Source organism: Phaseolus vulgaris, chromosome 7 (genome assembly GCF_000499845.2).
Source record: "Phaseolus vulgaris cultivar G19833 chromosome 7, P. vulgaris v2.0, whole genome shotgun sequence".
NCBI classification, from domain to species: Eukaryota; Viridiplantae; Streptophyta; class Magnoliopsida; order Fabales; family Fabaceae; genus Phaseolus; species Phaseolus vulgaris.
The window spans coordinates 26646550-26659756 of NC_023753.2; the positions used below are offsets into that span (position 1 = coordinate 26646550).

General features: G+C 33.8%; 1 protein-coding gene across 4 annotated transcripts; it reads left to right on the top strand.

Moving 5' to 3' along the window:
- Window positions 1-1338: 1338 nt before the first annotated feature.
- Window positions 1339-4933, top strand: LOC137829491 (short-chain dehydrogenase TIC 32 B, chloroplastic-like). Of its 4 annotated transcripts, none has more exons than XM_068636298.1 (9): window positions 1339-1620; window positions 2014-2144; window positions 3011-3242; window positions 3463-3542; window positions 3690-3843; window positions 3968-4046; window positions 4233-4317; window positions 4415-4461; window positions 4582-4933. In XM_068636298.1, exons 2-9 carry the CDS (start codon window positions 2024-2026, stop codon window positions 4753-4755), a joined length of 972 nt encoding a protein of 323 aa, XP_068492399.1. In that variant the 5' UTR covers window positions 1339-1620; window positions 2014-2023; the 3' UTR covers window positions 4756-4933. The 4 variants fall into 4 exon arrangements, with proteins under 4 accessions (XP_068492399.1, XP_068492397.1, XP_068492398.1 ...); XM_068636296.1 differs by having other exon boundaries at window positions 1430-1717; XM_068636297.1 differs by having other exon boundaries at window positions 1502-1913.
- Window positions 4934-13207: the final 8274 nt, after the last annotated feature.

Sequence of the window (13207 nt, forward strand, 5' to 3'; positions counted from 1 at the left end):
AGCTATGTTTTAATAAAATTTATGTGACTAATGTGTTCGTATTTATTAAAATAAATTTAAATTTATATTAATAATATAATATAAATGTGGGCATAATAATATTATTTATTTAATTTTAATATTAAACATAATTATATATAAATAAAAAATAAAAAATGCGGTGGCCAGTTTATATAATAGGGTTCAACTTTCTGAAAAAGCTGCACTTTGATAAATATTTGCTATGGCCATGTGACCCACCGATCAATGTAATTTCAGTATTTGTCATTACACTTGCACTACCACCTGTGTCTATATTACTTTCTGCCTATGCTTCCACTGCATTAAACTGCACCAAGTTACTTTACTCAACAGCTATATATCATGTCACCAACTAATCGAAGAATCATAACAAAAATATATTTCAAAGATCCCAACTAAATCTTGTTTTATTATCAATAGCATTCTTAACCCAAAACAAAACTGTGTTAACGAGTATCAAAACTCACGCCTTTATTAAGTATTCTTTGAAAATCCACGTCGATTAGAGATTAGAGCCTGTCGATTAAAGATTAGAGTCTTTCATTGTATGTAAGTGAGTATGGTATATAAATGGGTGCAAACCTCAACAACTAGTTTTATGAGGTTGAGTTGGGCTTAAAGTCCACCTTGTAATATATTCTCTTATATTAACCACTTACCGTCGCATATTTTGTTACATATCTTAACCACTTACAATTAACGAATATTTCTCGTTAACAACAGAAATTAACTGCACTCATTTTGGTGGAATTTGACTAAATATGTGAAATCAAATCAGTTAACTAGATATTATATAGATCTATAAGTATCATTTTCGACATCTAATTACTTTCTCATTCACTTGTATTCAATTATTTTGTAACTCCTACGAAGTTGAATGTGAAAACTTTGCTCGTTTAGCTCTGATATTCATATCGAACTACTCAAATTCATCTCGGGTAAGAACAAAAACCTTGTTATATTTTTAAAATGATATTTTTCCCTGACTCTTGGATAGAGAATTGAGTGAACTTGAGTTGACATGTATAAGTTATATCATACCATGCTATTAAGTGCATCTGAGTTGATATGTATCAGTCATGTTATGCTATTGAGTTGATATCTCAACTACATGTTGTGTTGGTTGAAATTAAAAGCAATTGTGAACCGAAATCAGTTTGTGTTGTGATACTTTTATGACTCTCCAGGGGTGGATTAATTAGATAATTTGGTGGTCCATCTATGTGGACACTAACCAGAACATGCTGAGACAAAACCATGGTACAATTTGTGGCTCATCGCTCACTTAAAAACGATTTTTCAACTACTAATTGTGGCAGTTAATTAGGAAAGAGTAGTTCTTTATCACTAATTAACTAAAGGGGTCTCCATTTTTTTTGTAAGAATTTGAGATTTTATATAAGGGATTAAAGAAAGGTAAATTGTAGAGGAGTTGTGTTTTTGTTTGCATATAATGGAGGGTTGAGTTACCTTACTGCTAAGGATAAAGGACACAAAGAGAGAAGTAGAAGAAACAGGACATGATGCAGTGCTTTGAGGTTCTTAAAAAGGTTGAGGTGGTTCACGCGGGTTCCATTCCATTCCAAATTTGATACAAAGGCATGGCCCCATAAAATTTCGTGTGCATGATCGAAAAATACTAGTTGAGTATTAGTTTGGTCGTTGAGGGAATTTAATTATCAACAGCTCTTCACCGGTGAGAATTTAATACTCCCAATCTATGGTTCAAATCAAGGAAATTTGCAACCTGCTACCTCCCAACCCTATTTTTATATATAACTACATTCACTCATGCTTTTCTTCCCTCATCTCTTTGCCAACCCTTTGTCCCCACATTCACCATATTAATCGATATAGTAGAAGTGACAGTTGATACCCCACCAATCGTGTTTGTGTGTATTGTCATCCATTTCTGCTAAAAATAGGAATTTGAGCTTAGTTTAAGCTTTTGGAACAGATTCTCATATTCTCTATTTGCGTGCGTGCTAGCAGAGAATTCACCATGGTGGGTATCTTTTCGTTGGTCACAGGGAGGCCTGGAGCCAGTGGATTTGGATCTTCCTCCACTGCTGAACAGGTTACGGAAGGAATTGATGCCAGCAACCTCACTGCAATCATCACAGGTCAGAATATAACATCAATTCCTAGTTTTTCACAATGTTTCACAGGACACACAAATGTTCACTCCATATATTTTATAATCTTATTCTAGCTAATTTTCGAAGAATCTTAATGTTAATTATCAATATTTTAAAAACAGGCTGTTGTTTTCTTGACAAAATTAAGTTTTCGAATTCAGTGTGATCCCCTGATTATGGCTGCATGAGTATCATTTTTTACAATATAAAAACTGGAGATAAAACCCACCGTTGGTTATGGTTCTGACTCTCACATGGTGTAAATAATTTTCATGATTTTACTACCTTCATGTTTGTCGTTTTTTAGACATTTGTTTGTGAATAGATTTATGTAACCGCAGGAGACAGGGTCTTCTCTTCACATGGTTTTGTTTTGTATCTTTTTTTTTTTTTCATTTTTAGTTGAGTGAAAAAATTGAAATGTTGAGAGCATCAACATGTGAGTTTGAGTGACAGTCGCTGCTTGAGTCTATGATTGTGTACCCTGTTGAAGTATTGCTCTGAAATCACGAAAAGGAGACATATTTTTGTGGTACAGAATGTTTGATGATGTTGTTCTTTATATGAATTTCCTTCCATTTGTGGCAACATTTTTAAGTTTGCAGATACTTGTGATTATTTTTTTCGTTATGTTGTCTGGGTGAGTCTTGATAAAGCTTTCATTTTTTGCCAATAGCATGAAGAAGATAATAAATTTTTGGTACAATTTACAAAGCATTTCACATGTAATTTGTAGAATAATGGAAAATTGCAAGCCACAGATTAAGAATGAGATGGAAGTTATGATTTTGGATGAGGTGAGGTGTTAATAAACTATTGTGCAGTATAAAACATTGGGAATGAAAATGCAGGAGGAGCAAGTGGAATAGGGTTGGAGACAGCACGTGTCTTGGCTCTTCGAAAGGCCCATGTCATTATTGCTGCGAGGAACATGGAGTCTGCAAAGGAAGCCAAACAACTCATACTGCATGAGAAGGAGTCAGCTCGAGTGGACATATTGAAACTCGACCTTTGCTCAGTCAACTCTGTCAGAACATTTGTTGACAACTTCATCGCCCTTGCTCTTCCTCTCAACATCTTAATGTGCTTTCTTTCACCCACTTTCTCTCTCTCAATACCACTGTGTTGGATTTAACATTCAGAGTTTTGGATCTCAGATAAAATATAAAAGTCATTCAAAACAAAATAGTTTGACATAAAACCAAACTCCTTTCATTTAAGAGCGAATTAAATTACTTGGCCCCATTTGCCGTTTCCCCGTACAATATGTAGATCTAATGCCATTTTTGTGATTTGGTTTCAGAAACAACGCAGGGGTCATGTTCTGCCCTTATCAGAAAACAGAAGATGGGATCGAGATGCAGTTTGCAACAAATCATCTTGGTTAATATCACTGTTTACTGTATTGAATAAATGTTAATTATACACTTTGTAACATTTTTTTCATTATAACATTGGAATTAAATAATAACTTTGTATATATTCTGATATATTCTGGAAAGTCTGATTTGCAGTATTCTCACCTCTCAGGTCATTTTCTCTTGACGAACCTTCTTCTTGACAAGATGAAACAAACAGCAAAAGAAACTGGAATAGAGGGCAGGATCGTTAATCTGTCATCAATTGCTCACTTATACACTTACGAAGAAGGGATTCGCTTTGATAACATCAATGAAGAAGATGGGTATGCAATGCATATGAGAGTTTAATTAAGGGTTATGCAACTCTGTGATAAATAATTAGTATAATCAGAGATAAAAATTGTATCAATGGAGATAACTATACATATTATTGGTATAACTTTTCAGATACTCTGACAAGAAGGCATATGGACAGTCCAAGTTAGCCAACATATTACACGCAAACGAGCTTTCTCGTCGCTTACAGGTGAACCTTTCTTTTGCTCAATTTTGGTTACTGATTAAGAAAAACAAAATTTTAAAACTAAGATGTATTGATGATAATGGTAAGAGAAAATAATAAAATATGTTTACTAAAAAGGTTAAAAAAAAATAACTTTATCTCAAGCATTTATTATTCCTTCATTTATTGACCATTTATTAATTTATACAGGAAGAGGGTGTGAACATCACGGCCAACTCAGTCCACCCAGGGGTGATAATGACTCCTCTCATGAGACACTCTTCTTTACTTATGAGTACGTAAAAATGACAACAACAGTAACAAAACACAAAACATTTAATGTTCTTTTCATCGTTCATACTAGACTGAGACAATATTATAATATCAAACAGATTTTTTGAAGACTTTTACCTTCTTCATGTGGAAGAGCGTCCCGCAGGTATTGTTGTCCTTCTAGCTTGGATTTTAATACAGATGCAAAATGTTGCTTTCGAGAGTACTCAAAAATGTGGAATCACCAATCATAATTCTCTCTGTTTTTCTAATTTTGTCCAAACAGGGAGCAGCCACAACGTGCTTTGTTGCTCTGCACCCAAGTTTGAAAGGGGTGTCTGGGAAGTACTTTCTGGATTGTAACGAGTATCAACCAAGTGCACATGCCTTAAACCAACTCTTAGGAAGAAATCTGTGGGATTTCAGCAACAAATTGCTTAACTCACTTTCTAAAGCTTAAATAATTTCACCAATAAACCCAACTATGTTTGGATATTAAATTAAAAGAACTTCTAAAAATTCTTTTAATCTGTATCCAAACGGTTAATTCATAATCGATGTAACAAAACTCTCTATGCTTACCTACAGAGCAGATATAATAATAAGTTTTAAATATGAGGGAAGATATTTCCCAAAGATATCTATATGATTAGTGCTTACACTTGACTTAATTTGTACGTTGTACGCGTTATATATAGTGTCCTCTTTTGTTGTATCAAACATATTATTAAATTAAACTGAAACTAAGATAGCAATGCGTTGTTAAAATTGGACTGTAAAATAAAATTTAGATTCAGCTTCGGTTGATTGTGCAGTCTGGTTGATTCAAATGATGTTTTTAAGGATTTTATAAACATATTAATGATGATTTAGTCCAATCAAACGATTAGTTTAATCAGATTTTGACTTTAAGCTATACACGCACTTAACTTCTGAAATCGTAATCACAATGGATACACTAGAGAATTCGACGTGTTAATTGGATTTACAAAGGCCAAAGTAACAAACTCTGAATTTTAAGTATTTTGATTTATTGTAAAATAATAATTGTTTAAAGCTTAGTACAATATTACAAAGTAATTTCACACTTAAAAAGTATTAATATTTAAAATTTAATTTTGATAAAAAAAACAGGTATAAAAATAAGAGTTTTTTTTCATAACTTCGAAAAATTGTAAATAATTTAATCGAAAACTTTAAAGATTACAAATACTTTACATTTCCTTTGCATCATATATGCAAAAGACAAAGCTAGAGTACAAATGAGACACTGTAGTTAACAACAAAAACATGTTTATGTGTAGTGTAAAAGAGACATAAGTAAATTTAGGAAGAGAAAGAAAAAAAGGAGAATAGGGAAAAACTAGGTGGGAATAGAAGAGTGTGTGGTTTGATGATGCTCCCACAGGCCCACAGCTCTTACTACGCAAGCAGAAGCAGCTACAATTAACGCTGCAAAAATTGGTGGAACGATGACATCGATGCTGGTTTTGGTGAGAAGACGAGCAGGGAAACACGGTGTTTCCTCCAACGGAACTCTAACAAGGGATCCATCGTTAGTTTTGCACGTACGAGAGGAAGCGATGGTGGAGACAAAAGCCACCTCGGTGGAGAGTGAAGCAACTGCCACCGTAAACGTCATTAGCGCCACCCAACTCAGAGCAGACATTAGCAGAGGCCACGAACGGATGAAATTAGAGAGCCACAAAAACATTGCCATCCAAGTTATTAAAGTAGTATTTGCTGTGGAATAATCTTCAATGAAAACACCAAACATTAAAGGAGAACTGAACTTAAAAAAGTACTATTAACCTAATCAAAGCTACTTTTTGAGATGAGGGGTGGTTGGAGTTTTGGGTGAGGGTTTGGAGTGCTGGACTCTCCTTCGTGGGTTGGTTGTTGCAGATTAGGTTTAGATTATTAAGCTGGAAAGTGAAGAGCTATTTCATCACATCTGATGAAATTTTAGGTCAACTTGTTAGTTTTTGGGAGAAAAAAAAACTTTTAAGACAGATAAATAATTGTGCACAAAATTTCTTAAAATTGATATCAAGGTTAAGTTATGAATAAATTTTATTTCATACTCTATTACTTAAAAAAATAACTATTCTACGATATTTTTAAAATAAAATATTATATTATAATAAAATAATAATTTTTTTAGGTGTGTAAAGGGTAAGAAATGAAGTTATCGTTGCCCTAAAACTCATTTCAATAAAAAAAATCTTAGAATCGAAATCTTTCAAGAATTTTTATTTTATTGTACACATTGTAAGATGTCATATAAATCCAAAGAAGAAATTAGGCCAAAAATAAGTTTGCCATTTATTGTCCAAAAAGCTATTTGGTAGCTACAAAAAATAGCTTAAAATTGTAGTAAGCATACTGATGCAATAAGAATTTTGTAATGAATAACTTGTAAAAAAAGTGAAGTAGCATTAACTTCACCCTTCCCAGCCTTCTCCTCCACTCGCAAATTTTCATTTCTACCTATACTTATCTTCAAAGAAAATTGCACTGTCCACTTATTTTCCTTCTTTTGACTCATCTTAGCTTCGGGAAATCCTAAACCTTCACTCCTCCCTCAACAAAATTTGCGAAATTGTTTACTTGTTACACTTTAACAATCAGCAGACTTTATATTTATACACCCTTTTCAATTTATTGCATGCTATGATTGCAAGGAAATATATGTATATAATTTTATGAGTAAATTTCTCTATATTTTACAAAAAAAAATAAACAGTACACACAAAAAGGAAATCAAGAAGTGAGAACAATTATTATATAATTATTTGTATGACACATATTATGTACATATATAAATATACAATCAAATTTACTATTTTATTTATGTGCATTAATTTAAATCATTCTTATAATGACTAGGCAGGATAAAAGACATTCAATGTAAATGACCATCTAATCTAATTCAAAGATCACTTATTTAATCACTTATTTAATCTCTTAAAGTCAAACCTCCAACTACATATAATTTAAATGTCTAGTTTATCTAAATAGTGTGAAGTTAGACATAAAGTAAACTAGGAATACCATTGTTAAGTTAAATGAATATCAATCAAGTAGAATAATAAAGTAAAAAGATGGTTCCTTATTCATGTCATTATACACAAATTACACAAAATAATGAGGTTAGGGACACCCCACTTAATAAGAAGAATATAAATTGATTAGTTTACATATATAATAAATATCATCCTTTACTTGAATACTTTTGAAGATCGACATATTGATTTGTCATGTTTTCTCTCTTCTATTTTTTGTTATTTCTTTTTCAAGAGTGTGTGTATACATCTTAAATCAATATTCTTACTTATAATAATTACATTTCTCTTAGATTGAAGATAAATCTTCCTGGTAATTGGGAAAACTATAATTCAGTAAATTACACCTAGAAAGTTTTAATAGAGTAAAAGAATTTTAGTAACCTTATCCTTACATTAAAGTTATCATATCATGATCAATAGAAATTAAGAATCTATTTGTTCTAATATAAATAAGTAGCCTAATAAGTTAACCTTGTTATTTCCTTTGATCATTTTTTGATTTGTCTTTATGATATGAAATTGTTGTCAAATGATTAATTAAGATTGTAAATGGTCTTAATATGTTCTAATACTTAGACAAAACAACTTATTTGGTTCATGATTCAGATGATTATTCTTTACATGCAAGTTTCTTTCCTTTGATGCAAATTGTTTATCTTTTCGTGAATCGGTCATGCAAGAGTTATTTCATCATGTATATTTTTTTACTAACATATCTCTGGCTCATGTCAAGCAAGTGTTTTACTATAGAATTTGTTGGATCATGAACATCAGAATGAAATCCTTTAGCATTTCTTGAGAGACTTTATGTCCATCTGCATCAAACGAAGATTCAATTGCGGGACTCTTTAGAAGGAAGGCACTGAGTGAAACTTTAAAAAATTTGATCATTATATCATACACAATATTTTAGACAAAACCTTATGTTTTTCATTACTTACTCCTAAAAAGGCACTAGCGCAAAAATATAAAATAAATGCGGTTATTTTACATTTACAAATGCGGTTATAGAACCGCATTTGATCAGCACACATTCATAAATCGGAGATATACAAATGCGGTCATAGAACCGCATTTATAAATTTGATTTACAAATGCGGTTAATTAAAATAACCGCATTTGTATATTATTCTGAATGAGGGATGAGGGTTTAGGGGTTTAAGATATACGAATGCGGTCTTGGTAATAACCGCATTTGTAAATAGGAAAAACACATTTACAAATGCGGTTTTGGTAAATGACCGCATTTGTAAATAGTGTTTTTTTTTTAAGTGCAGTTTGTATTGTGCATAAACCATATAAATTAATAACCTGCATAATGATCAAACCCAGCCAGACAAATACAGAAATATAGTAATCAATTGAGATCATCAAATGTACATTTACAAGTAATCAAATTACATATACATAAAACCACTATTGTTTACCTATGCTAGAGTTATAAAAATTTATGAAATATGTGGACCTATGCTAGAGTAATCAAATAACCTGCATAATGATCTAACATATGAAATGCCTTCCTCATTCATTGGTGTTTCTTCTGTGAATAACTGCATTGCAAAGTTGACATAAATTAGTTTTTAGATATATATATATGTTCAAGAATTATAAAAATGATTTAACATATATAGTACCTCTTTCCAACCAGTTTTAACTCCTAGTCTTATAATGGTAATCATCCATTGCATAATGTAATAGCCACACTCATAGCTTCCTGGTTGTTTATTACACTATAATTCAATAAAAAGTAATATGTTAGTATATTGATAAACAATGATAATAGAGTAAGAAAAAAATTACAAACCTTTATTCTTATCCAATTCAAATTATTTGAACTTGATCGACCTTTTAGGATGTTATATCCACGCCATGAACTGGTTAATACAAAAAACCTCGTTAGTAGATGGTTAATTAGTAACATATACAAAGTTTAGTTTATAATGTACTTACGTATCAATGATATCCTTAAATTTTGTGGGAATCTTCTTGTGTAGGGAACAAAACCACATAGCAGTCTTATCAACCATTGATAAGACAAGTAACTGCCAATGATGCCTATATCATCAATGAAAAGAGTTAGTAAATATTTAAAACATGAAATAATAATAATTGATGACATATAATTAAACTTACTCATTAATATAAGGGCATAAATAAATTTGTTTTCCCTCTTTTTCCAGGGTGTTAGTGATGTATGCTTGAGTCTCAGATGACTTTGGTCCAACGGGATTAGTATATGCAGGATATAAGAATCCATACATATTTTCCTTCCCCTCAGTGATACAGACTCTATGCAAAAACCTACAAGTTTTTAGTTAAAGCATAATCAATAATAATTTAACATAAAGTAAATTGAATAATAGGTAAAGATACTTACATCATAAAAAACTGAATTATACTTATATTGAGCTCCTGTTTCCCAGATATAAATTCTGATAAATCTGTGTTGTAAATCATCAGTGGCAGTTCAGTATTTATTTGAAAAAATGTATCATCCCACGAAACTGGAAAAGGTTCATTGCCAATCTGACTAGCAATGAGACGTAAGGAAGCTAGAGGATCGTCAACTGGAACCTCACGCTTCTTTTTCGGACTTGGTGGCCGAAAAGGTTTCTACAAGATAAACAACATTTGTATTAAATTATATGTAATATATAAATATAAATAAAAAATAATATAATGAAATGAAATTATTACATGAGGTTTGGGCATAGATCGAATGAGCTCTCTGGGCCAGGCAACGAATGTCTGAAATGCATCAGCCACAGTGGTTACCTCATCTGAAGGTAGTGGAACACAAGCATCAGGAAATCGTACTTTTTCAACTGTTACCTTCGCCACATCAGGGGAGAGAGGAACGTTATGTAAGGTGGTGGCGTTTTGATAGACTTTTCCAAGGGCCACCACCCGAGGAAGTTTGCCGCCCACTACCAGTAGCTCACAATCCTCCGTCTGCCCATTGATATCATCCCCTGATGTTGGAGGAGCCGCACAACTCCCCTTTGTGCTCTTGGGAGTGAGACTAACAAGGGGTTCAATCGGCTCAGCACAAACTTGTTGCGATAGAAACTCTTGTCGCATTCGATCATTCTCCTTTTTCATCTCTAGCCACATCAAATCAGTCTCCTTTCTCATCTCTTCCATTAATTCTTCACGTATCTTAGTCTTCATTTGAGTTTCGTTCTCTTTGGAGGAGGAGGATGACTGTCGTTCTGAAACTCCAAAATATAGTTTAATTCCGACCCCTTGTCCAGCTGCATGAACACGACCAGAGTGCTCAGGTCGTCCAATTGCTTCAACCAGGATATCGTGACGACCTTCAGCAACAAATTTACTGTCGGATTCCAAGGAATCCTGCAAGAGTACACAAAAATCATATTTTCACGGCATGCCATCTAACATTCTTAGCATCGTCTGGGTTTGCAAACAAACGCTTCATCCTTGGAATGATGGGAAGATACCACATAACCTTCATTGGGGGTCCATGCTTTTCCATCTCATCAATAGAATCATCATCTTTTTGTTTCAACTTATAACGTGATAACCCACACCTCGGACAACTTTTCAACAATTCAAAATCTTTCCGGTATAATATACAATCATTAGGACATGCATGTATCTTTTTGTACTCCATACCCATTGGACAGAATCTTTTTGGCCTCGTAATTACGATTAGGTAGAGTATTTCCCTCTGGAAGCACATCCTTCAATAGCTGGAGCAATTCCGTGAAGCTTTTATCAGTCCATCCGTTTATTGCCTTCAAATTCATCAATCTTAACACCGTCGACAACCGTGTGAAGTTAGTTGATCCAGGATACAAAGGAGTCTCTGCATCTCTTGACATACTTCCATATCCATGCGCTTTTGCAAAACACTCAGCTCCCACATCACGAATCATGTCCTCCAATCGATCATCATCTCCATCATCGTGTACTGCTTCATCCATGGTAGAACCCACATATTCTTCAGTTACGGAAACACGTGGTAAATTTAATAATTCACCATGCCATGTCCAAGTTGTATAAGATCGAAGAAACCCATCACATAGCAGGTGTTCCCTTATGATATTCACATCCAATATCCTTCCATTCAAACAGTTAACGCACGGACACCTGATCTTTGCTCCATCATGACCACTAATAATCGCGTTACGCTGCGCAAATTGTATAAATTCCTCTACTCCCCTTTCGTACTCATCACTTATACGAACAACATTAATCCAACCTCGATCCATTATATATTCTGGAATAGTTAGGATTTTCTAATAATTAGTATTCTATCTCACACATTTGCCGAGGGTCGAACACCCCCGGACTCAATCCAAACACGATAATTCTATTCTAAAAGTAACAACTAACATAACATTAAACTTTTATTAAAATGTAATTAACAAATAACTAAATATATAATATAAATTTAAGAAAATACAAATTATATAATACAAATTTATATATAATAATATATAAATTATAATACACAAATATAAATTCAAAATATTAAATAAAAATTCAAAAAATTTAAAATACAACACCAACCTTTCCATGAACCAAGTTGCTGGTGATCAGCGAAGCGGTGGCGGTGGCGGAGCATGGACAGACCAGCGAAGACCAATGGAACAGTAAGCTAGCTAAAATGCAAATGCGCCAACGAAGTAAGGAACGAAAATGCCAATGCCAATGAAGTAAGGAACGAAAATGAATGAATGAATGAACGAACGAAACTTACAATGGTGAAAATGCAGAGAGGACGCGAGCGCAAAAACAGTGGAAACGAAGAGCGGAGAAGAAAGTGAAAGTCTGAAACTGAGTGGCGCGCTTCAAATTTTAGGGTAAAAAGAATTTACAAATGCGGTTCTAGAGTAAAACCGCATTTGTAAATCAGTGCACATTGATTTACAAATGCTGTCATATGAAAAACTGCATTTGTAAATCAAATTAATTTAAAAAATGTCACCGTGTTTTTTACAAATGCGTTTAATCGCAAACCCGCATTTAATAAGGAGTATTCTTTTAATCTTTTTGCACTAGTGAGGTTTTAAATTATTTAGATCATCCGGTGATAATGGATAATGTTAATCATAGTAGTAAAGTAATATATTATATTTTTTGAATGTTACATTTAGCATCCAAATAAAAGAGTTAAATCATAATTAGTAAGTAACGAAAAAAATTAAATAATTAATGTGTTTGGTCATTAATCTACCTATCTTATGGTTAATAAGTTGTACCGGTACTGGGCGAGGATGGGATCCACCTGCCTGCCTGATGCTTAGTCAACCTGATCGAGAGACCAAGAGGCCGAGGTCTTTGGAGACGAGGCCGAGGTCTTTGGAGACTTGGCCGAATGACCAAGAGGTCGAGACCTTTGGAGACTTGGCCGAGAGACCAAGAGGCCGAGACCTTTGGAGACTTGGCCGAGAGGCCGAGACCTTGGAAGGCTTGGCCGAGACAACCGAGACCACTGGAATATGGCCGATGGCCGACCCATACCATGATGTTTTGGCCGATGGCCGAACCCCATTACAATTAACGCTCAAACCGAGATCAGTAAAGCTAATCCATCATCAAGAATTAGGTAATGCAACCCTAAGCGGTATCCACCTCGATAAACGGGCCCAACAAGGTAGGCCCATTAGAATAATATAAATAGCACGCATTCCAAGGAGTAAGGTATGTCATTTATTACTGTTCACCTACCTGAGAGCTGATCACCCGCTTTACTGACTTGAGCGTCGGAGTGCCTTCGCAGGTACCCCCACCATCCGGTGTTCACCCGACGACCGAGTGCCGAGTGCCGAAGGATAAGCAGGAGGACGAGAAGAATCCCAGTTCATCACCCAGTCA